The 25,842-nt window shown below is 41.2% G+C and overlaps 1 protein-coding gene across 4 annotated transcripts; it reads left to right on the top strand.

Annotated features, from left to right (window-relative positions):
- The first annotated feature begins 389 nt into the window (after positions 1–389).
- Positions 390–25,842, top strand: LOC135504690 (RNA-binding protein 39-like). 4 transcript variants are annotated; one of them, XM_064923479.1, is made up of 15 exons: positions 390–760; positions 1,415–1,471; positions 3,064–3,116; positions 3,723–3,893; positions 10,983–11,036; positions 16,134–16,251; positions 16,410–16,562; positions 18,778–18,915; positions 19,000–19,065; positions 19,145–19,349; positions 19,607–19,708; positions 21,164–21,278; positions 21,547–21,652; positions 24,870–24,948; positions 25,210–25,842. In XM_064923479.1, the coding sequence occupies exons 2-15, from the start codon at positions 1,421–1,423 to the stop codon at positions 25,308–25,310; spliced, it is 1,512 nt and encodes a 503-aa protein (XP_064779551.1). In that variant the 5' UTR covers positions 390–760; positions 1,415–1,420; the 3' UTR covers positions 25,311–25,842. The 4 variants fall into 4 exon arrangements, with proteins under 4 accessions (XP_064779551.1, XP_064779552.1, XP_064779553.1 ...); XM_064923480.1 differs by lacking the exon at positions 10,983–11,036; XM_064923481.1 differs by lacking the exons at positions 390–760; positions 1,415–1,471; positions 3,064–3,116 and adding exons at positions 10,610–10,694; positions 10,789–10,825 and having other exon boundaries at positions 3,806–3,893; positions 10,983–12,323.

Raw genomic sequence — 25,842 nt, 5'->3', positions numbered from 1 at the left:
CATAAGGTTAAAAACCAAACTAAGAAAACTAAACACTTTTTTTTATAATAAAAAACTAAGCAACTCCGCCAGAGTGTCTCTTTTGGGTCACTTTTGTCAGTCCCAAGCCCGAATAAAGGAGGAGGGTTGGAATTGAGACATAAAAAAAAACAAGAAACGACAGAAGAAAGTTCATCTGTAGTTCCTAACATATTTAGGGTGTTTTTTTACTCACTTTTTGTCTCTCACACGACGTTGTTCCTCTCTCCTACAGCTTCCATCACAATTACATGCACAAGGCCACTTATGCAAATGAGGTGATGACGTAATTTAGCAACTTCTAAGACAGCCAATAGCTGCTTTCCTTACTGATAGCAGCAATAGCTGCTTTCATTACGGCGTTGGCAACACTCGATAGGACCAGGCTCATAGCAAGTCGCGTGTTGATAAAACGAGAGAACGCCATTTTAGAGACGCTAATGAACTTCAAACGCAAAACAAGTTATAGCTAGCGAATATAAGTCTGAATTAATTACTGGATGCTGTTAATAATTTCGTTTGCTAGCTACTGTACAGTAGCGTGGAACGAGAGCATTACTTTTTAAGCTGTTGTGTGTTGTTGGGAAGAACAGCAGCAGGCGAATCCGTGGTCATATTTGGCCAATTTTATCCTGAAGACGTAGTTGGCTAACGTTAGTTCACTGGCTCGTTTTATAAGTTTGCTAGCTAACTTAATTGTTTCTGGTCACAGGAGAAGCAGGCGTTGGGACAAATCCCTGCGGTAAGTTAGCTAACGTTACCATTACAAATCGTCACAGGCACATCTTCCTCACATATTTTGGCTAACGTTGTCACAACGTCGGCACAACACCGGCACAGTGGTGTCTTAATTTAAACAGGAAACCTGTCCAACTCAGTGCAGCTGTAAGCAAGCAGGGTCTGAATCTATTATGACTAGTATATTATTCAAATTAGACCAACTAGCTAGGCAAGCTATTGGCTTGGCTAGATTGACAACATGTAAACAATATTTTGTCTCCAATGTTTATTGAAAACGTAAATACATTTTCACAATGAGCACTTGTCTCTCATACATTGTTGATTGGTTAGCTAGCCAATGCATTTTAGCAATATTAACATAGACGTGACACCAGTCAAAACAAGACATGGTATCAAGAACAAGCTGAAACGAGTCACCTACGATTCCCCACATGGCAGGTTCTTGTCATTGTTGCTAGCTATCTGGCCATCCAGAATCACAACAACACGGACTTCTGCCCCAATTAAGTGTGCACATCGTTTTCGTGACGTTGTCAGCTAACCCCTATTTTCTGTGCCAGTTGTATTATCTAGCTATCTAGATAACAGCAGAAATATGTATCATGTGTCTCATGACTGATGTTCTGACTTGATTGTATCGGGTTTTCTCTTTCAGGAGACCATGGCAGACGACTTTGATGTTGAGGCTATGCTAGAGGCTCCATACAAAAAGGTGGGAAGCTAGAATTGCCAGGCTTGTAGCTATGTTTTTTTGCGCATTCACTATTTGCTGGTCTTGTATCATCTTGTTGCTCAGAGATATGTTGCTATTATTTATGGTTAAATGGTTGTTTGTGCCTCAACGTTTGAATGAGGTGTGTGATGCATTGACATAATCCAAAAAGTCTGAATAAACGCCCATCTCTCTCTCTTTGTAGACTTGCCTAAACGATATCTCATCTCTTCTCTCACCTTTTGATTTGAGTGAGAACTGTGTGTTGGGGGGAGAGTGTAAGGTAGTAATTTAGCAATGTATTGATGTACTGTGATCCCCTAGGACAAAAAGTGCTTCATCTTAGAACATCCTATCTATCACCTGTTTGGTTGCAACAAGGTGAATGCAAATGGATGATAATCAGCACATTTTACCCCACATGCAAAGGAGACAATATTCACATTTTCTGTTGACATGGTAGCTAAAGGCATTTTCACAATGTTTACACCTAATGTTACAGTTGGATTGACCCATATAAATATAATTACTGTGGTACCAGTAGTTCTGGCACATATTCTATTTATATACTTGACCTTTTGTTATGCATCAGTGTCAATCAAGTAAGTCTGACCTAAAATAGGCCTTACATGCATAAGTACTTATTTTACCCTTACATTTGGCTGTAGTGGATTAGTCTTCTCTATAGTATATCCCTTAACAAATCAGGCTTAAATGAGTAGTCATGATTTTGCCAAGGTCAACAAAACAAGCTATTGATTATTTTAAAATATGAATACTGTCTCCTTGCCCAAGTCTATTGTGATGGTTTCTGATTTTGTAAATCAGCATCTTGACTTTGCATGCCTTTTAACACCAGTAATATTTTACGTTTATTTTCTTACTACAATTTATTTAAGATTTATTTCAAGGTTTCATTTCTATTATACATTTAGTTAATGATTTCACCAGTATGAGTATTTTTTCCCTCATAAAATTCAAGCCATTCAAATACAAACATCTCCATTTAGCTGGCACCCAAAAAAAAATATTGGACATTTAACATGAGGCTAAACTAGTAGATTTTTTTTCTTCAGTTTTACTTGGGAGTCCATATTACTAAGCAGTGTGAATCCCTGTTTGCTTCAGGGCGAGATGTGACAGAGGTGGCATCGAACTCTTACAGTCCAAGAAGGAAAATGGGTGAAGATCACTGGACTGACATCAACCACAGGATCACTTTTAGCGGCTGTGGGCCAAGCATGGTCTCAGTGGGCTTAGGAACAGATAGTGGTACGACAAAGGAGGGGTGGGGTTGAGATGACCAAACTGTTCCCATAACTTACTGTATCATGCCAAAATAGTATATATTTTTCCGATATACTTTGACTTTTGGTTGGATTGAGTACTGTATGATATGTAGTTATAACAGCAGGGGGAGTAATTGGAATGGAACTCTACAGGGGCTGTAGAAGGACCCCCTTACATATTAATGTTAACAGTATTTTAACCTAATGGTTGTGTTCTGTATTTTCTTGTTCCCTCCCTCACCCCTGACGACTTGCAATGTTTCCTCTACATCCTCATGATGTTCTTCTATCAACCCTGCTTAGGATGAAATAAAGTCCTCTAGTGTTAATGGAAATGAAGAGCGCAGTAGTAAGAAGTAAGTACTGATTTTTAAACTCTTTGCTAAACCATCTCCATACAGACTATTCTCTCTGCTACCGCACAGCAAGCGGTACGGGAGCGCTAAAGTCTAGGTCAGAGGCTTCTAAACAGCTTTTACCCCCAATCCAGAAGACTTCTGAACATCTAATCAAATGGCTACCCAGACTATTTGCATTGATTCCCCCCCCCCAGCTGCTGTTACTCTGTTATTATCTCTGCATAGTCATTTTAATAACTCTACATACATGTACATATTACCTTGACTGTTGCCCCAGCACATTGACTCCATACCGGTAACACGTGTATATAGCCTCGCTATTGTTATATTACTGATGCTCTTTAATTATTTGTTACTTTTATTTATTTTTGTTTATTTTTCTTAACTGCGTTGTTGGTTAGGGGCTTGTAAGTAAGCATTTCACCTGTTGTATTTGGCGCATATGACAAATACAATGTGTTTTGATTTATCTTGTCAGTTGCTACAAGTCATGTTTCAATCATGTAACCGGTTGGAAACGGCATCAGTGATGGCAAGATGTCTGAAGTATCCGTTTCCAATTGTGTTGTGTGACTGCACCCTGAATGTCATCCTGTGTTCCAGGAAAAAGAGGAGCCATCGTAGGAGTAGTCACAGCCCGAGCTCTGACAAGTGTTACAGCAAAGATGGGAAGAAGAGTCCGGAGAAGAAACTCAGCCACAGTAAAGAACGCCGGCGCAGTGGTTCCCATAGCAGGGGACATGCTGGACGCTACAGAGGATGCCGGGGCCCCTTGTACGTATTGCAGGCTTTTCCAAACTGTGCACATTTCATTTTTTGCCCAAGCACTACACAGCTGATTCAAATAATCAACTGATCATCAAGCTTGGATCATTTTAGTCAGCTGTTTAGGGTAAAAACCAAAACGTCACCTCTTTGGTTCCTGGGGATTGAGTTTGGGAAACGCTTATGTCTTCTTCTTTTTTTCCTGTGTCACAATTTTTGGGCTTCCTTGTGTCTTGTGTTGTCTACAGACAAAAATGGGTTGGAATAATCTGCTATGTCTGCTCCTTGGACATAATTTGTGTTTTCCACTGTGAAAGCTGTTGTCTATAAACTTAGTGTTGATGATGAAATGAAACCTGGTTTTGTATTTAAAAGTGGTGTAGTTTGTTGCCTTTCTAATCAAATGGTATTGGTCACATATGTGATTAGCAGATGTTATTGCGGGTGTAGCAAAATGAATTAAGACTATATACATATGGACAAGCAATGTCAGAGCGGAACGGACTAAGATACAGTAGAATTTTATTTCACCTTTATTTAACCTAGTAGGCCAGTTGAGAACAAATTCTCATTTACAACTGCGACCTGGCCAAGATAAAGCAGAGCAGTGTGACAAAAACAAGTTACCCATAAACAATCGCTAACCGATCACTGCAGCTGTACATAGTCTATCGGTAAATAGCCCACCCAATTTACCTATCTCATCCCCATACTGTTTATATTTATTTACTTTTCTGCTCTTTTGCACACCAGTATCTCTACCTGTACATGACCATCTGATCATTTATCACTCCAGTGTTAATCTGCAAAATTGTAATTATTCGCCTACCTCCTCATGCACACAATGTATATAGACTCTTTTTTTTTCTACTGTGTTATTGACTTAATTGTTTACTCCATGTGTAACTCTGTGTTGTCTGTTCACACTGCTATGCTTTATCTTGGCCAGGTCGCAGTTGTAAATGAGAACTTGTTCTCAACTAGCCTACCTGGTTAAATAAAGGTGAAATAAAAAAATTAAAACAAACACACAGTCAATAACACAATAGAAAAAAAACAGAAAATCTATATACATTGTGTGCAAATGTAGAAGAGTATGGAGTTAGGCAATAAATTGGCCATAGAGGTGAAATAATTACAATTTAGCATTAACACTGGAGTGATAGATGTGCAGATGATGATGTGCAAGTAGAGATACTGGGATGTAAAAGAGCAAGAGGGTAAGTAATAATGTGGGGATGAGGTAGTTGGGTGTGCTATTTACAGATTGGCCATGAACAGGGACAGTGCTCTGACAGCTGATGTTTAAAGTTAGAGAGCGAGATATGACTCCAGCTTCAGTGATTTTTAGTTATTTATTTTTTTGCAATTCGTTCCAGTCATTGGCAGCAGAGAACTGGAAGGAAAGGTGGCCAACGGCAGTGTTGGCTTTGGGGATGACCAGTGAAATATACCTGCTGGAGCGCGTTCTACGGGTGGGTGTTGCAATGGTGACCATTGAGCTGAGATAAGGTGGGGCTTTACCTAGCAAAGGCTTTTATAGATGACCTGGAGCCGGTGGGTTCGGCGCTGAATATGTAGTGAGGGCCAGCCAGCGAGAGCATACAGGTCACAGTGGTGGGTAGTGTATGGGGCTTTGGTGACCCCGGATGGCACTGTGATAGACTACATCCAGTTTGCTGAGTAGAGTGTTGGGGGCTATTTTGTAAATGACATCGCCGAAGTCAAGGATCGGAAGGGTGGTATGTTTGGCAACATGAGTGAAGGAGGCTTTGTTGCGAAATAGGAAGCCATTTTTAGCTTTAATTTTGGATTGGAGATGCTTAATGGGAGTTTGGAAGGAGAGTTTAGTCTAACCAGACACCTAGGTATTTGAAGTTTTCCACATATTCTAGGTCAGACAAATACAGCTTAGTGATGCTAGTAGGGCGGGAGGGTGTGTGCAGCAATCGGTTGAAGAGCATGAACTTAGCTTTACTAGCATTTAAGAGCAGTTGGAGGCCGCGGAAGAAGTGTTGTATGGCGTCGAAGCTCGTTTTGGAGGTTTGTTAGCACAGTGTCCAAAGAAGGGCCAGATGTATACAGAGTGGTGTCGTCTGCGTAGCGGTGGATCAGAGAATCACCAGCAACGAGAGCGACATCGAGAATTGAACCCTGTGGCACCCCATAGAGACTGCCAGAGGTCCGGACAACAGGCCCTTCGATTTGACACACTGAACTCTATCTGAGAAGTAGTTGGTGAACCAGGCGAGGCAGTCATTTGAGAAGTGAAGGCTATTGAATCTGTCGAAAAGAATGCAGTGATTGACAGTCGAAAGCCTTGGCCAAGTCGAAAAAGGCGGCTGCACAGTACTGTCTTTTATCGATTGCGGTTATATCGTTTAGGACCCTGAGCGTGGCTGAGGTGCACCCGTGACCAGCTCGGAAACCAGATTGCATATTGGAGAAGGTATGGTGAGATTTTAAATGGTCGGTGATATTTTTGTTAACTTGGCTATCGAAGATTTTAGAAAGGCAGGGCAGGATGGATATAGGTCTATAACAGTTTGGGTCTAGAGTGTCTCCCCTTTGAAGAGGGGGATTGACCGCGGCAGTTTTCCAATCTTTGGGGATCTCAGACGATACGAAAGAGGTTGAATAGGCTAGTAATAGGGGTTGCAATTATTTAGGTGGGTAATTTTAGAGCGGGTCCAGATTGTCTTGGCCAGCTGATTTGTAGGGATCCAGATTTGGCAGCTCTTTCAGAACATCAGCTGTCTGGATTTGGGTAAAGGAGAAGTGGGGGGGGTGTGTCTTGGGCAAGTTGCTGCAGGGGGTGCTGAGATGTTGGACGGGGTAGGGGTAGCCAGGTGAAAAGCATGGCCAGCTGTAGAAAGATGCTTATTGAAGTTCTCAATTATAGTGGATTTATCAGTGGTGACAGTTTCCTAGCCTCAGTGCAGTGGGCAGCTGGGAGGAGGTGTTCTTATTCTCCATGGACTTTAGTGTCCCAGGAAGCAAATTTATGTTTGAAAAAGCTAGCCTTAGCTTTCTTAATTGACTGAGTATATTGGGTTCTGACTTCCCTGAAAAGTTGCATATCGCGGGAGCTATTCAATGCTAATGTAGAATGTCACAGGATGTTTTTGTGCTGGTCAAGGGCAGTCAGGTCTGGGATGAACCAAGGGCTATATCTGTTCTTAGTTCAATTTTGTTTATTTTGGTATGTTTATTTAAGATGGTGAGGAAAGCACTTTTGAAGAGTACTGGCATCTTCTACTGACGGGATGAGGTCAATATCCTTCTAGGGGACCCAGGCCAGGTCGATTACAAAGGCCTGCTATCTGAAGTGTTTGACCGTGATGACGGTGTACGTTTGACCGCGGCCCCATTACACACGCAGGCAATGAGGCAGTGATCGCTGAGATCCTCGTTTAACCTCTTACATCTATGGGGGCGCTATTTCATTTTTGGATGAAAAACGTTCCCGTTTTAAACAAGATATTTTGTCACAAAAAGATGCTCGACTATGCATATAATTGATACCATTCGAAAGAAAACACTGTGACGTGTCCAGAAATACCAAGATATTCTCTGTGCGTGCCCTAGAACGTGAGCTTCAGGCAAAACCAAGATGAGATGGCATCCAGGAAATGACAAGGATTTTTGAGGCTCTGTTTTCCATTGTCTCCTTATATGGCTGTGAATGCGAGAGGAATGAGCCTGTCCTTTCTGTCGTTTCCCCAAGGTGTCTGCAGCATTGTGACGTATTTGTAGGCAGATCATTGGAAGATTGACCATAAGAGACCACATTTACCAGGTGTCCGCCCGGTGTCCTGCGCTGAAATTGGTGCGCAAAAGTCACCTGCCAGTATTTTTCCATGCGATACAGAGAGGAAAGCAAGCTTCCACGAACTGCATATCAATGAAGAGATATGTGAAAAAACACCTTGAGGATTGATTCCAAACAACGTTTGCCATGTTTCGGTCGATATTATGTAGTTAATCCGGAAAAAGTTTTACGTTGTAGGTGACTGAATTTTCGGTTCGTTTCGGTAGCCAGACGCAATGTAGAAAACGGAACGATTTCTCCTACACACAGACGCTTTCAGGAAAAACTGCGCATTTGGTATGTAACTGAGAGTCTCCTCATTGAAAACATCAGAAGCTCTTCAAAGGTAAATGATTTTATTTATTTGGTTATCTGGTTTTTGTGAAAATGTTGCGTGCTAAATGCTACTCAAAATGCTATGCTAGCTTTGCATACTCTTACACAAATTAGTCAATTTCTATGGTTCAAAAGCATATTTTGAAAATCTGAGATGACAGTGTTGTTAAGAAAAGGCTAAGCTTGAGAGCAGATGCATTATTTTCATTTTATTTGCGATTTTCAGAAATCGTTAACGTTGCGTTATGCTAATGAGCCTGAGGCTTTAGTCACAAACCCGGATCCGGGATGGGGAGTTTCAAGAAGTTAAGACAGCAGATGTGTATTTAGAGGGCAAGTTGGTCAGGATGGGTGCCCATGGTTATGGATTTAGGGTTGTACCTAGATACTAGGCATCTAGCCTAGTATGTAGGACGGCCGGGGTGTTAAAGCATGTCCCAGTTTAGGTCACCTAACAGTACGAACTCTGAAGATAGATGGGGGGGTGCGATCAATTCACATATGGTGTCCAGTGCACAGCTGGGGGCTGAAGGGGGTCTATAACAAGCAGCAACGGTGAGAGCCTTGTTTCTGGTAAAGATGGTATAGAATAAGGTATATACAGTGGGGCAAAAAAGTATTTAGTCAGCCACCAATTGTGCAAGTTCTCCCACTTAAAAAGATGAGAGGCCTGTAATTTTCATAATTGGTGCACTTCAACTATGACAGACAAAATGAGAAAAAAAAAATCCATAAAATCACATTGTATGATTTGTAATGAATGTATTTGCAAATTATGGTGGAAAATAAGTATTTGGTCAATAACAAAAGTTTCTCAACTTTGTTATATACCCTTTGTTGGCAATGACAGAGGTCAAACGTTTTCTGTAAGTCTTCACAAGGTTTTCACACACTGTTGCTGGTATTTTGTCCCATTCCTCCATGCAGATCTCCTCTAGAGCAGTGATGTTTGGGGCTGTTGCTGGGCAACACAGACTTTCAACTCCCTCCAAAGATGTTCTATGGGTTGAGATCTGGAGACTGGCTAGGCCATTCCAGAACCTTGAAATGCTTCTTACGAAGCCACTCCTTCATTGCCCGGGCAGTGTGTTTGGGATCATTTTCTTGCTGAAAGACCCAGCCATGTTTCATCTTCAATGCCCTTGCTGATGGTAGACTTTGTTTCTTTGGTCCCAGCTCTCTGCAGGTCATTCACTAGGTCACTTTTGCTCACCATTCTTGTGAATGGGGTGAGATCTTGCGTGGAGCCCCAGATCGAGGGAGATTATCAGTGGTCTTGTATGTCTTCCATTTCCTAATAATTGCTCCCACAGTTGATTTCTTCAAACCAAGCTGTTTACCTATTGCAGATTCAGTCTTCCCAGCCTGGTACAGGTGTACAATTTTGTTTCTCGTGTCCTCTGACAGCTCTTTGGTCTTGGCCATAGTGGAGTTTGGAGTGCGACTGTTTGAGGTTGTGGACAGGTGTCTTTTATACTGATAATAAGTTCAAACAGGTGCCATTAATACAGGTAACGAGTGGAGGACAGAGGAGCCTCTTAAGAAGAAGTTACAGGTCTGTGAGAGCCAGAAATCTTGCTTGTTTGTAGGTGACCAAATACTTATTTTCCACTATAATTTGCAAATAAATTCATAAAAAATCCTACAATGTGATTTTCTGGATTTTTTTCCCTCGTTTTGTCTGTCATAGTTGGAAGTGTACCTATGATGAAAATTACAGGCCTCTCTCATCTTTTTAAGTGGGAGAACTTGCACAATTGGTGGCTGACTAAATACTTTTTTGCCCCACTGTACATATGAGCTGAATAATGCAAGATATGTGAACATTATTAAAGTGACCAGTGTTCCATTCCTTAAAGTGGCCAGTGATTTCTAGTATATGTCTATAGGCAGCAGCCTCGAATGTGTTAGTGGTGGCTGTTTAACAGTCTGATGGCCTTGAGATAGAATCTGTTTTTCAGTCTCTCGGTCCCAGCTTTGATGCACCTGTACTGACCTCGGCTTCTGGATGATAGCAGGGTGAACAGGCAGTGGCTCGGGTGGTTGTTGTCCTTGATGATCTTTTTGGCCTTCCTGTGACATTGGGTGCTGTCCCCCTGTAGTGATTTGGGCAGACTGCGCTACCCTCTGGAGATCCTTGCAGTTGTGGGCGGTTCAGTTGCCGTAGCAGGCAGTGATACAGCCCGACAGGATGTTTTCAATTGTGCATCTGTAAAAGCTTGAGGGTTTTAGGTGACAAGCCAAATTTCTTTAGCCTCCTGAGGTTGAAGAGACTCTGTTGTGCCTTCTTCACCATACTGTCTGTGTGGATGGTCCATTTCAGTTTCAGTGATGTGTACGCCAAGGAACTTGAAGTTTTCCAGCGTCTCCACTGCGGTCCCGTCAATGTAGATAGGGGGGTGCACCCTCTGCTGTTTCCTGAAGTCTGTGATCATTTTGTTTTGTTGATGTTGTTTTCCAGGCACCACACTCCGAGCCCTTCCCTCCTCCCTGTAGGCTATCTCGTCATCGTTGGTAATCAAGCCTACTACTGTTGTCATCTGAACTTGAAGCCATAGCCCTGGTTTTGTGTCCTCAGGTCAATCCCCTCCCTGTTTGTGACCGGGCTGATGTGTTTCAAGTGAAGTAGAGTACAAAAAGTAGGCCCAAATGAGGGAAGGAAAGTAAGTTGAATAGAATAATACTTATGTATTAAAAACCTATACAGTTTGGCATTGTAGGCGTACATACTGAGCTGAACCTTGTTTTACACCCTAGTTTGGAGCTGAAATTTTGTGGAGTTTCGGGAGGGAAGGTTGGTCCACCACATGACAACAAAGTTTTTTGTTTTTTTTAATATATATAATTCTTTGATGTGTTGTGTTACTGTTTCCCTGTTGGATGTCTTGTCAATAAAGTATGTATGTAAAGTCTGAGTAAGAACTAAACGTTGTGATTGATCCTTTTTTCAGTTGGAAACGCTCCAGAAGTTGTAGCCCCTTCAAGAAAGACAAGAGTCCAGTAAGGTGAGATACACAGCCGGATTATCTTAGAAGCCACAGTGGGGTGGGTCAAAAGCTTCAAGTTCCTTAGCATGCACATCACAGAGGATCTAAAATGGTTCCTGCACACCGACAGCGGGGTGAAGAAGGTGCAACAGTGCCGCTTCAACCTCTGGAGGCTGAAGAAATTTGGCTTTGCCCCCAAGACCCTCACAAACTTCAACAGATGCACCATCAAGAGCATTCTGTCGGGCTGTTTCAACGACTGGTATGGCAACTTCACCGGCCGCAACCATAGGGTGGCGCGGTCAGCCAGTGCATTATGGGGGGCACACTGCCTGTCCTCCAGGACATCTACATCATCCGGTGTCACAGGAAGGCAAGAATGATCATTAAGAAGGTGGAGACACTACAGGTGCATCAAAGCTGGGACTGAGAGACTGATAAACAGCCTTCGCTAGCCAGCTGGTACCCTGCCCTGAACCTTAGACTGCTGCCCTATGTACATAGTCATTGAACACGGGTCACTTTTTAACAATGCTTACATACTGTTTTAACCCACTTAAAATATATATATTTTTAATTATTTAACCTTCATTAACTTCTTTGGGGTAGGGGGCAGTATTGGGTAGCTTGGACGTGCCCAAATTAAGCTGCCTGCTACTCAGCCGTAAAACCTAGAATATGCATATAATTAGTAAATTTGGATAGAAAACACTCTGAAATTGTAAAAACCATTTGAATAATGTCTGTGAGTATAACAGAACTCGTATGGCAGGCAAGAACCCGAAGAAAAAAAATCCAACCAGGAAGTGGGAAATCTGAGGTTTGTAGATTTTCAATTCAGCCCCCAATGAAGATACAGGGTGATATTAGTTGTTTCACTTCCCAAGGCTTCCACTAGATGTCAACAGTATTTAGAACCTGTTTTGAGGATTCTACTCTAAAGGAGGGGCTCATGAGAGGGCTCTTTGAGTGAGTGGTCTGCCAGAGTGCCACAGCCTCGGTCTGGCGCGCTCACGTGAAAGGTAGCTACGTTCCACTTCATTTGTACAGACAAAGGAATTGTCCGGTTGGAACATGAATGAAGTTTTATGTTAAAAACATCCTAAAGATTGATTCCATACTTAGTTTGGCATGTTTCTACGGGCTGTAACGGAACTTTTTGAACTTTTCATCCGATTTGGATTTGTTTACCAAACGCCCAAACAGAAGAAGATATTTGGACATAACTGATTGACATTATCGAGCAAATCAAACATTTATGGTGGACCTGGGATTCCTGGGAGTGCATTCTGATGATCATCAAAGGTAAGTAAATATTTAAAATGCTATTTCTGAGTAATGTTGACTACCCAATATGGCGGGTATCTTTTTGGCTGCTTTGTTGTCTAAAGGCTGTTCTCAGATTATTGCATGGTTTGCTTTCTCCGTAAAGTTTTTCTGAAATCTGACAAAGCGGTTGCATTAAGGAGAAGTTTATCTAAAGTTCCATGTATAATAGTGGTATCTTTGTCAATGTTTATTATGAGTATTTCTGTAAATTGATGTGGCTCTCTGCAATATCACTGCATGTTTTAGAACTACTGAACGTAACGCGCCAGTGTGAACTCAGATTTTTTTAAATATAAATATTAACTTTATCAAACAAAACATACATGTATTGTGCAACATGAAGTCCTATGCGTATCATCTGATGAAGATCATCAAAGGTTAGTGATTAATTTTCTCTCTTTCTGCTTTTTGTGACTTCTGTGAGTTGGTGGTGACCTAACATAATCGTTTGTGGTGCTTTCGCTGTAAAGCCTATTTGAAATCAGACAGTGATGGGATTTATGTTTGAGGAATTTTAATTGAGATTTCTGTTTTGAATTTGGCGCCCTGCACTTTTACTGGCTGTTGTCATATCGATCCCGTTAACGGGATTGGAGCCCTAAGAAGTGAAACTTTTTACAATGACGGCCTAGGAACTCTGTTTTTTTTTTTTTTTTTTTTTTTTTTTTTTTTTTACCTTTATTTAACTAAGCAAGTCGGTTAAGAACAAATTCTTATTTTCAATGACGGCCTAGGAACCGTGGGTCAACTGCCTGTTCAGGGGCAGAACGACAGATTTGTACCTTGTCAGCTCAGGGATTTGATCTATCAACCTTTCGGTTACTGGCCCAACGCTCTTACCGTGTGTGTGTGTGAAATCAAAGTTAATTTGTCACGTGCGCCGAATACAACAGGTGTAGACCTTAAAATGAAATGCTTACTTACAGGCTCTAACTGATAGTGCAAAAAAAGGTATTAGGTGATCAATGGGTAGGTAAAGAAATAAAAAGACAGGCTGTATACAGTAGTGATGCTACATACAGACACCGGTTAGTCAGGCTGATTGAGGTAGTATGTAGATATGGTTAAAGTGACTATGCATATATGATGAACAGAGAGTAGCAGTAGTGTAAAAGAGGGGGTGGAGGGTGGGACACAATGCAGATAGCCCGGTTAGCCAATGTGTGGGAGCACTGGTTGGTCGGCCCAATTTAGGTAGTATGTACATGAATGTATAGGTAAAATGACAATGCATATATGATGAACAGAGAGTGGTTTTGGGGGGGTTCACAATGCAAATTGACCGGGTAGCCACTTGATTACCTGTTAAGGAGTCTTATGGCTTGGGGGTAAAAACTGTTGAAGCCTTTTTGTCCAAGACTTGGGACTCTGGTACCGCTTGCCATGTGGTAGTAAAGAACAGTCTATGACTGGGGTGGCTGGGGTCTTAGGCCCTAAAAATGGTCTTTCTCTGACACCGCCTGGTATAGAGGTCCTGGGTGGCAGGCAGCTTAGCCCCAGTGATGTACTGGGCAGTACGCACTACCCTTTGTAGTGCCTTGTGGTCAGAGGCCGAGCAATTGCCGTACCAGGCAGAGATGCAACCAGTCATGCTCTTGATGTTGCAGCTGTAGAACCTTTTGAGGATCTCAGGACCCATGCCAAATCTTTTTCGTTTCCTGAGGGGGAATAGGCTTTGTCGTGCCCTCTTCACGACTGTCTTGGTGTGTTTGGACCATTCTAGTTTGTTGTTTATGTGGACAACTAGGAACTTGAAGCTCCACTACAGCCCCGTCGATGAGAATGGGGGCGTGCTCGGTCCTCCTTTTCCTGTGGTCCACAATCATCTCCTTATTCTTGGTTACGTTGATGGATAGGTTGTTGTTCTGGCACCACCCGGCGTGGTGTATGTGTACATGCATGCATACATACCACACACAGTCGTGGCCAAAAGTTTGGAATGACACAAATATATTAATTTGCACAAAGTCTGCTGCCTCAGTGTCTAGATATTTTTGTCAGATGTTACTATGTGATACTGAAGTATAATTACAAGTGTCAAAGGCTTTTATTGACAATTACATGAAGTTGATGCAAAGAGTCAATATTTAGTGTTGACCCTTTTTCAAGACTTCTACAATATGCCCTGGAATGCTGTCAATTAACTTCTGGACCACATCCTGACTGATTGCAGCCCATTCTTGCATAATCAATGCTTGGAGGTTGTCAGAATTTGTGGGGTTTTGTTTGTCCACCCGCCTCTTGAGGATTGACCACAAGTTCTCAATGGGATTAAGGTCTGGGGAGTTTCCTGGCCATGGACCCAAAATATCAACGTTTTGTTCCCCAAACCACTTAGTTATCACTTTTGCCTTATGGCAAGGCGATCCATCATGCTGGAAAAGGCATTGTTTGTCACCAAACTGTTCCTGGATGGTTGGGAGAAGTTGCTCTCCGATAATGTGTTGGTATCATTCTTTATTCATGTTCTGTGTTCTTAGGCAAAATTGTGAGTGAGCCCACTCCCTTGGCTGAGGAGCAACCCCACACATGAATGGTCTGCTTTACCGTTGGCATGACACAGGTCTGATGCTAGCGCTCACCTTGTCTTCTCCGAATAAGCTTTTTTCCGGATGCCCCAAACAATCGGAAAGGGGATTCATCAGAGAAAATGACTTTACCCCAGTCCTCAGCAGTCCAAACCCTGTATCTTTTGCAGAATATCAGTCTGTCCCTGATGTTTTTCCTGCAGAGAAGTGGCTTCTTTGCTCCCCTTCTTGACACCAGGCCATCCTCCCAAAAGTCTTCACCTCACTGTGCGTGCAGATGCACTCACACCTGCCTGCTGCCATTCCTGAGCAAGCTCTGTTCTGGTGGTGCCCCAATCCTGCAGCTGAATCAACTTTAGGAGACGGTCCTGGCGCTTGCTGGACTTTCTTAGACGCCCTGAAGCCGCCTTCACAACAATTGAAACAATCTCCTTGAAGTTCTTGATGATCCGATAAATAAATTGTTGATTTAGGTGCAATCTTACTAGCAATATCCTTGCCTGTGAAGTCCTTTTTGTGCAAAGCAATGATGATGGCACGTGTTTCCTTGCAGGTAACCATGGTTTACAGAGGAAGAACAATGATTCCAAGCACCGCCCTCCTTTTGAAGCTTCCAGTCTGTTATTTGAACTCAATAAGCATGACAGAGTGATCTCCAGCCTTGTCCTCGCCAACACTCACACCTGTGTTAACGAGAGAATCACCTGACATGATGTCAGCTGGTCCTTTTGTGGTAGGGCTGAAATGCAATGGAGTTTTTGGGGGGGGATTCAGTTCATTTACATGGCAAAGAGGGACTTTGCAGTTAATTGCAATTAATCTAATCACTCTTCATAACATTCTGGAGAATATGCAAATTGGCATCAACAAACTGAGGCAGCAGACGTTGTGAAAATGTATATTTGTGTAATTCTCAACTTTTGGCCACGACTATGTGTGTGTATAGTATTCTAGTCATGGCTTATCCTATATAACTACTGCTGTAATCACCTTTTCTATTCATATGCTGTATATACATATTTATATTGTGGACATTGATCGTTCAGATACTGCTCGTTGTTATTTCTACTTGTGTGTTGTATTGCTGCATTGTTTGAGCTGGACATAAGTATTTTGCTGCACCTAGGATAACTTTTGCAAATCTGTGTATGTGACCAATAAACTTTGATTTATAAGCGCTCTCATGTTTTCATTTTTTATTTTTTTTGCTCACCATCCATGAAAATGATATGTGTTAAACTCTGTGCTTTTTTTCAAGGAAACCAATTGACAACCTGACCCCAGAGGAGAGGGATGCCCACACTGTATTTTGTATGCAGCTGGCAGCCAGAATCAAACCACGAGACCTAGAGGACTTCTTCTCAGCCGTGGGGAAAGTCAGTATTCGCAGTTTACAGTTCACAAACTTAAAAGTAGATTGCATTATCTTTGCCGTATGAAATAATTCAACAGACTTTATTTTGACAGAATTTAGCTAATGGTCATTAGGAAGGTGCTCACTCTTGACACACTATTACTATTGTATCCCCTGTAGGTGAGAGACGTGAGGATGATCTCTGACAGAAACTCCAGGAGGTCAAAGGGCATTGCCTACATTGAGTTTCTGGATGTGAATTCAGTCCCGCTGGCTATTGGCTTAACTGGTCAGAGACTTCTAGGAGTGCCCATCATCGTACAGGCCCCTCAGGTAGTGGATTTAACCTCTTATAGGTTCCCCCCTACTTTGTGCAATTTCCGCCTGAAGACATACCCAAATCTAACAGCCTGTAGCTCAGGCACAGAACCAAGGATATGCATATTCTTGGTACCATTTGAAAGAAAACACTCTGAAGTTTGTGTACATGTAAATTGAATGTAGGAGAATATAACACAATAGATCTGGTTTAGATAAAACAATGAAGAAAACCATACATTTTTTTACTTTAAAATGAACAAGATATAACAAACATTCAGACAGGATGATGGGGACAATTTCAGTGGAAAATATAAGAGGGCAACAGTACTTGTGCAAAGTTTCAGAGTGATAACTTCCAAAATGAGTGTGCTACATTTATCATGAAGTCACCCAGGTGTCCCACACAAGTAGCCCAAATGTACCCAAGTGGCCAAATTGGTGAAGGTATACATTTTGAAACAAATAACTATATACAAAATACCAAAATGGTATTCTAACACCCCCCCCCCCCTCCCCCCCAAAGAATTGAGAAAAATAAATGAAAAAATAATAATTATTGATTAAAAAAATATATGGTGGAAAAATATATATATATATATTTACAAAATAACATGGGTAACTATTTAATTTACACACTTTCAATATTTGGAAGACCCTCAGTCCTCTATCAAATCAATTTATATAGCCCCAGCCTAAAACCCCAAACAGCAAGCAATGCCGGTGTAGAAGCACGGTGGCTAGGAAAAACTCCCTAGAAAGGCAAAAACCTAGGAAGAAACCTCGAAGAACCAGGCTACGAGGGGTGGCCAGTCCTCTTCTGGCTGTGCCGGGTGGAGATCAGTGGTTGTAGAGGGTGCAAAAGGACAGCAGTTTAGGGTTCCATAGCCCAAGGCAGAACAGATGAAACTAGAACAGCGGCAAGGCCAGGTGGACTGGAGACAGCAAGGAGTCATCATGCCAGGTAGTCCATGTGGGTTGGGGTGGGGCGGCAGACACATGCATCTCACAATACATGTTTATATATTGCTTCTAAAATTTAAAAATCACAATTAATATTTTATATTATTAATTTCAAACAAGGGCATTAGCATGATAAGAACTTACCAGTCCAAAACGATGTCCTCTCCCGTTCAAAAATATTCCTCCACAATCGCTAAATTAATCGGCCTACAACAATCTGTCTCACCTTCCCAATCAATTTATTCTAAAATTGTGTGTACATCTGTATATCTAGACTTAGATTTAGCTTTGCCTGACTTAGTCGCCATAATGATTGATATATAAACAGCTGAATCTGCGCGTTCGCCAAACAATGCAATGCGTAATGTGTTTCTCCTTCCAGTATGAAAATGCAATGGCACATGACTCTCTTTACGCTGGAGCTTACTACATGGGTTGGTCTTGCAACACATAAACATGGCGTATTGCCGTTTAGCTCAGCTCATTGGCTATCTACCCAGCTAGATTTCAAGACGATCAGTGGTCATTGGGTTAAAAGACAGTCAATCAACGAAACAGCGGGAAAATCATTGGTGCACAATGTCATGACTTGTTGTCTTCAAATCGGTTTCTTTCAGTCAATACGTCCCGCAAAATGGCCCATCAGGTTTGATTGTGTTACAAACAAACCAGTTGATCGCAGTGAAACCAAACATGACTGGAAATGTCACGTTCTGTGTGGGTTATTTACCTGGAATGTGTCGTCGAAAATGGAATGAGACGGAATTCACGACACAAGCGGTTCACAAAATGTTTTGTGTTAGGCCATAAAAACCGATTTTTATCAAACAAAAGATCATTCATTGTGTAACAATGAGCATTGGAATTGCAAACAGACGAAGATCGTCAAAGGGAAGCGATTTATTTTAATGCTGTTTGTGATTATGTTACGCCTGTGCTGGTTAAAAAATCTTTTATTTTTATGGGGCTCTATGCTCAGATAATCGCATCGTATTCTTTCGCAGTAAATCCTTTTTTAAATCTGACAACACAGTTGGATTAGCAAGAATCTAGGCTTTCGATACATGTGAGATACTTGTATTTTCATGAATGTTTAATATGACTTTATGTAGCGATCACCGTATGTTGTGGAATTTCAGCCCACTTGCGGGTTCCGTGCAGAGGTTAACTATAATATTTAGCATTGATGGAATTATTATATGTGATGTCACCTTTCACCGCTTACTTGGCAGATGGCATAGACTCACCATTTTTTGTGTGTGTGCAGGCTGAGAAGAACAGAGCTGCAGCAATGGCCAACAACCTTCAGAAGGGTAATGCTGGCCCTATGCGGCTGTATGTGGGCTCTCTACACTTCAACATCACAGAGGACATGCTGCGAGGTGTCTTCGAGCCTTTCGGAAGAGTAAGGAGGAAACACCATTACTTATCAATTACATTTTAACCTCCTTTTACACTAACTCTTGTATCTAACTGTTTTCCTTAACAGATTGAGAGCATACAACTGATGAATGACAGTGAAACTGGACGATCCAAAGGATATGGTTTCATCTCAGTAAGTTCCTGATTTTAGACTTGCAATAGATTAGGGTGTGTGCCATTTTAGTTAGCTGATTCATGCTGTATTATTGTAGTTTGCAGATGCAGAGTGCGCTAAGAAGGCCCTGGAGCAGCTGAATGGCTTTGAGCTGGCCGGGCGACCCATGAAAGTTGGTCACGTGACGGAACGCACCGACCCCTCCACCGCCAGCTCCTTCCTGGACAACGACGAGCTGGAGAGGACAGGCATTGACCTGGGCACCACCGGGCGCCTGCAGCTCATGGCCCGGCTGGCAGAGGGTGCGATATTAACTGCTGTTTTTGAGTGGATGTAGTTTGGGTTTTTTGGTGCTCAAAATTGCCATTTAGGTTTGTCAGCAGTAAGTGAAAGTTGAGCTTAGTATTCGATATGTCTACTTTTGTGCTGAAATCTAAAACTGATTTGGTCAACCAAGGTGTTACTCCAGTTGACTTCTATAATCGCTCCAGTGTGTGCTCAAGTTGTTTTGAATAGCTTTGAACAGACTTGATGCTAATGAATAGTTTGTTTCCCGCAGGTACTGGTCTTCAGATCCCCCCGGCTGCACAGCAGGCTCTACAGATGAGTGGTTCCATCCACTCGACTCCAATCCACTTCGTCAACATGGCAGCTGGTACAGGTAGGCTCATTATCCATGTGGAATGAACTACTCACTGGCCTCATCTAAGAGCACTGCAGACTCCTCAAAGGGGAGGCATTTGAAGTTTGAGCTTTTTGATGCCTCATGCAAATGTGAAATTCACCACTAAATTTGCTTTGGCTATTGATCATGAATCTCATTCTAAAGGTAGGTATCAACGGAAAGCTGTCACACCTGCTTTGGCAGGATAATTTCCAGTTACCTTTTTGCTCCTCCCTTAATTTGGTTTTTGACGTGTCAGAAAACAGTGTAAAGAGGGCTAACATTATCTGGAGATTAAGTGTGTTAACATTATCTGCATCCATGACCACCAATATATGATCTCAAATGAACTGCCTTAAGACTTGTCTTTTCTCACTATCATTTCTCCTTTTAATGATCTCTTCCACATGTATCCAATAGATCTACATGTAAACACTAAAGGCCAATCTGGCATTGCCACCAACACTCATTATGAGGTATGTTAATCACTTCAACATCCTGCCAGTCTCTGATGAGTCGGCCTCTGAGAAAGCTGTTTTTTCACTCACTGGCGCTGCTTGAAAAAAGCACATTGAATATCATGGGAAACTTGTACGAAACCGAGAAATGAGTTAACATCATTCAAGTCAACCCGTGTGTTGTTTTGACTTGCCAAAGCCAGCAGTTTGTCTTGCTAAGTGAAGGGACTCTTCAAACTTATGTAACACACTACAATATCACAGTACCATGTTAGATGTGAATGCTGATATTGAACTAGCATGCAGATAACCATTGCTTCTCTCATATTGTGTGCCTAATGCTATGGTTGTCCCCCTCTAGCACATAGGCTTAATGTGCACTGCAGTGTAGTAAGTCAATGGTCTTCATCCATTGTGCTTTGTTCCATCCTCACAACCTTTTCTAACTGAAGTGCGTACTTAATTTCTCTTCTTCTAATCTTTTAGACATACAAGCCAGCCTGAACACCCCCCCCCCCCCCTGACGGTGAATGTGAAAGAAAGTGTACAGCTTCTCAAATCTGCACATTATTTAATGCTCATCTAAAATAAATCATTTTGTTTCAAGTTCTCATGTTTCAAACTGGAGAGAGCTCTCCAATGGTCCTTTTTTCTTGTATTGGTTTGAAATCATTGCTGTCATGCATAACCACATTTTCTTTTTGTTTAAGCCAAATGATAAAATTCTCAAGCTGTCTGTTTTCATCTTCTCTGGTTTCCAGATGTGCATTGAAACTACATGTGAAAAACTGGTCCTGTACTTTGAGATGTATTCATTGGGAGGGAATGGAAATTATTGTCAATCTGATGTTCTCGGTGGGGTCAATTAATGCCATTGAAATTCCAGTCAGTCCAGGAACTGATGTTCAATTCAACAGACGGGCATTAATCTGCACTTGACAGCAGCTCTGGTAAGAAGGACCTCTGTTAATGATACTGTCATCCCCTTTTACAGCTCCTGCCACCCTTTCACTGAATCTGGCTCCAAGCATGAACCAGGCCATGACCCTCTCAACGCAGCCACTGGCTACGCACTGCCTACAGCTGTCCAACATGTTCAACCCTCAGTTGTGAGACACGACTTTTAACCTTATCAGTTCATGATGAAAGGAAGCATTGTTTTAGATCTTCAATTTAATTCACTGAACTGAATTCATAAATGCATTCCCAAATATAAGATTAGGATAGAAATGGGAAAATACTGAATGATTGTAAAGTAATTAATATGGCATGTTTCTGGGAGCCCAAAAGTATTTACTTTAATGTTAATGTCCTGAAGCTGGGTTAGGTCAGATGCGTTTGTGATGAATGGCTTGAAATTACCTGCCTCTTTTCCAGGGAAAAGGAACCTGGCTGGGATGTCGAGATTCAAGATGACGTCATTGAGGAGTGCAACAAACACGGTGGAATTGTCCACATATACCTTGACAAGAACTCCCCTCAGGTAATCCACTTTTGAAATGCACTTTGTTGTGTCTCTGACTGATTAAATTATGATAGGCTACTTTGTCAAATCGATTACCTAATGTTTGATTGATTACATAATTGAATTAAACCATGCAACAATTAACTCGTTAACCTCTCTAGGGTATGTGGGACGCTAGCGTCCCATCTGGCCAACATCCAGTGAGGTTGCAGAGCGACAAATTCAATTACAGAAAAGCTCATTATAAAAAATTCAGAAGACAAAACATATTTTACATAGGTTTAAAGATGAACTTCTTGTTAAACCAACCGCAGTGTCATATTTATAAAATGCTTTTCGGCGAAAGCATACCTTGCCCAGAACATAGCCCAGTTGACAAATTATTACAAAAAGTAACCGGCCAAGCAGAAGTGTTACAAAACTCAGAAATAGAGAGAAAATTAATCCCTTAACTTTGATGATCTTCATATGGTGGCAATCAGAAGACATTAATTTACTCAAATGTTCCTTTTGTTTGAAGTCTCTTTATATCCAAATACCTACGTTTTGTTAGCACGTTTTCTTCAGTAATCCACAGGCTCAAACTCAGTCAAAACAAACAAAAAATTCAAATTGTATCCATAAAGTTCATAGAAACATGTCAAACGATGTTTATATTCAATCCTCAGGTTGTTTTTTAGCCTAAATTATCTATAATATTTCAACCGGACAATAACGTCATCAATATAAAAGGTAAACAAGAAATGCGCCTGAAACTCTGCGTCACGTTAGGGTCCACTCGTTCAGACTGGTCTTACTCCCTCATTTATAAGAATACAAGCCTGAAACAATTTCTAAAGACGGTTGACATCTAGTGGAAGGCATAGGAACTGCAAATGGAGTCCTAAGTCAATGGATACTGTAATGGCATTGAATAGAAACTACAACAAAAAAAAACAACCTGAATAGATTTTTCTCAGGTTTTCGCCTGCTAAATCAGTTCTGTTATATTCACAGACACTATTTTAACAGTTTTGGAAACTTTAGTGTTTTCTATCCAAATCTACCAGTTATGCATATCATATCTTCTGGGTCCGAGTAGCAGGCCGTTTAATTTGGGCATGCTTTTCATCCAAATTTCAGAATGCTGCCCCCTAACCTCAAGAGGTTACCTCTTGAATCTAGGGGGCACTATTTTCATTTTTGGAAAAATAACTTTCCCAAAGTTAATAGCTATTTTGTCAGGACAAGATGCTAGAAAATGCATATAATTGACAGCTTAGGATAGAAAACACTCTAAAGTTTCCAAAACTGTAAAAAATATTGTCTGTGTATGACAGAACTGATATTGCAGGCGAAAGCCTGAGAAAAATCCAATCAGGAAGGGACTCTTGTTTAGAAAGCTCTGCGTTCCTATGTGTCCTTAATAGAGCAGTGAATGAGATGTCAACCAGATTACTTTTTCTATGGCTTCCCTAATGTGTCTAGTGTCACAATACATAGTTTCAGGCTTTTATTTTGAAAAATGAGCCTGAATGTCAACGGTCAGCTGAAGTCTCTGTGTTTTGTGCGTAAAGGACAAATGCGGCCGTTGTTTCTCTCTCCTACTAAGAATCCACCAGTCCCGGTTCATATATTATCGAATAGATATTTGAAAAACACCCTGAGGATTGGTTATAAACAACGTTTGCCATGTTTCTGTCGATATTATGGTGTTCATTTTGAATATATTTCGCCGTTGTAGTGACTTTCCGGTCGATTTCTCAGCCAAACGTGAAAAACAAACGGAGCTATTTCGCCTACAAAAATTATTTAATTTGAAATATTGCTTGTTTGTAGGTGACCAAATACTTATTTTTCACCATAATTTGCAAATAAATTCATTAAAAATCCTACAATGTGTACCTATGATGAAAATTACAGGCCTCATCTTTTCAAGTGGGAGAACTTGCACAATTGGTGGCTGACTAAATACTTTTTGCCCCACTGTAAATGATCACACAGAATTACATATACACAGGATGGAGCATACATCGATTACATGTCATAAAAGAAAGTCCCTAGCGGACTAAACCGATATGACAGCTGATTAAACAAAGAAAGGGGGTTGGGTTTAAATGAAAGAGTGGGAAGACTGAGGAACAAAAGTATTGGGTCCTTGAGAAGCTATGCTGCCATAAATACAGAATCTTATGAATTCTAATAACTGCCCATTCGGATAAGGAAAATGCAAGATATATATTTACACTGAGCTGTGCTTCGATAGATGGAAGACTGGTTTGCCCAGCAGAGATCGCCCTTGTCCTTTGAAGAATATTTCTGGGTGTAGGTCGGATATGTTGTACCCTGTTGTTCTTATTAGGAGATTCTGTCCCTTCCTAGGCCACGTACGGTTACAGCTGCAGCTGATAACTCAACTTTTAGGATGTATAATTTCTTTAGTGAATGAGTTCAAAGTTAATTTTGCCATAATCAGCTCGTGCTGAATTCTGGTTTGTCTAGTAGAAATTCCTCCTTCCAGCGTGATGATCGTCACCTCCACGTTGAAATTAGCCGTTTTAAACGTATGGACACCAGTCCTCACGTCATCGAAGAACCTAAGTTGACTTCCATCAATGGGCTTTTGTATTGGGGGAGAGACGGGGGTGTGTTTCATAGTTCTCAACCAATGTCTGTTCACTTGGGCGTGGTCACTGAGTGAGTATAGTTTACTTTATGAAAACAATTCTATTATTTAGAATCTAAATATGAAACGTAATTTTAAACATTTTAAATTGCACAACAATTCCTTGTGAATCTGATAACTATAATGTGTAGCCTTTCCAAGATAGAATTTGTCGTCCGATCATCAGATATAATGTCTCATACACCAACTGATCTGACGACATATTCTTTAAGTACCAACGGACACTTTCAACTGGATGGATTACAGAAATGTTGTACCTTTCCCCAACCTTTTTAATGTTAACAACGGGCTTTCCAAGAGTCCATTCTGTAGGGTGGAGAGAAGGGAGAAATGTATTTATGGCGGTCATAAACCTACAACAGGGCAACTTCATGACAACTTTATAGAAGTGGATAGGTTTAAGGTGGTCCAGCAAATTGCGCACTTTGCAAATTAATGATAAATGCAGTTACCATTTCTTTAATTTTCTATTATGGTTTAATGTAGAAATGTATGTTTCTACTTTTTTACCCATCAAATGGTCTGTTGCAGATTGATAGTTTACCCTTACCTTCTTCCTTTCCTTTTTAGGGCAATGTGTACATGAAATGCCCGACTATCCCAACAGCAATGGCTGCAGTGAATGCGCTACATGGGCGGTGGTTTGCTGGTGTGTATCCTTGTACCAATGGATTATGTATGGTCATTATTTTATATTTATACCTTGTATTTAAATCAGTTATGTTTGGCTAGGGATGGTGGGAATTAACCAAAATGAAATATTACCATGTTTAGGGAATTTGTGCTGCTGATTTTGTAATCTGTAGCTAGATTGTGTTCTTTTGAACTCTCAGTTTTCTACATTTAGTACATGACTAATGCATATGTATTTGACAAGTATTGATGGAATGTTTTTTTTCTCTCTCTGTAGGTAATATGATCACTGCAGCATACGTACCTTTTCCGACCTACCATAACCTTTTTCCTGATTCTGTAACTGCAGCCCAGTTATTGATGCCTGTGCAGCAATGATTCTGCCATGCATGGGGTAGATGTCACAATGCCTGTTGGCTTCAGGAATGTACATTTTTGCCAATATTTTGGGATCTTATTGAACACAGTAGCAAATTACTGTACCAATCCACCCTATCTTCATCACGCAATGTTTTTTTGTTCAGTCTGACAGCTATTAGAGGCTAAGCTTGAGTTCTTCTGTAGTGACACATTTCTGTAGCTGCATTTGAGCAAATTATGTTGTTTCAACCTGCATTGTGAAAATACTACCTTTTGGGGTTTTGGTGGGGGGAGGGGCACATAGGGTACAGAGTTGTTTTAGTGGGAAGTCTGTGTATATTTCTGTTGAAACTGACCCCAGAAGAACAACCCATTTTTGGACAGCCCAACCAAATTAACTTGTGACTCGAATTGCAGTTTGCCATATCCTGTCATCCCATTAGGGCATTTCTATTGGACATTTAGTCATTCAGTTGTGCTTTAGAAATGTTCATTTGCCATGTACGTTTTTGTCAGTTAACGTGTTAAATTAAAAAAAGATGCCTACATA

This window comes from Oncorhynchus masou, chromosome 18, assembly GCF_036934945.1.
Source record: "Oncorhynchus masou masou isolate Uvic2021 chromosome 18, UVic_Omas_1.1, whole genome shotgun sequence".
In the NCBI taxonomy this organism is placed as follows: Eukaryota; Metazoa; Chordata; class Actinopteri; order Salmoniformes; family Salmonidae; genus Oncorhynchus; species Oncorhynchus masou.
The sequence above is the reverse complement of the archived record's forward strand: the minus strand, read 5'-3'. Positions and strand labels throughout refer to the sequence as shown.

Excerpts from the sequence above, each read along its gene's own strand:
- LOC135504690 (XM_064923479.1), top strand. The coding sequence starts at position 1,421 with ATGGCAGACGACTTTGATGTTGAGGCTATGCTAGAGGCTCCATACAAA. Across the intron at positions 3,117-3,722 it reads GAAGAGCGCAGTAGTAAGAA|GAAAAAGAGGAGCCATCGTA; the intron begins GTAAGTACTGAT and ends CCTGTGTTCCAG. Across the intron at positions 11,037-16,133 it reads AAAGACAAGAGTCCAGTAAG|GAAACCAATTGACAACCTGA; the intron begins GTGAGATACACA and ends CTTTTTTTCAAG.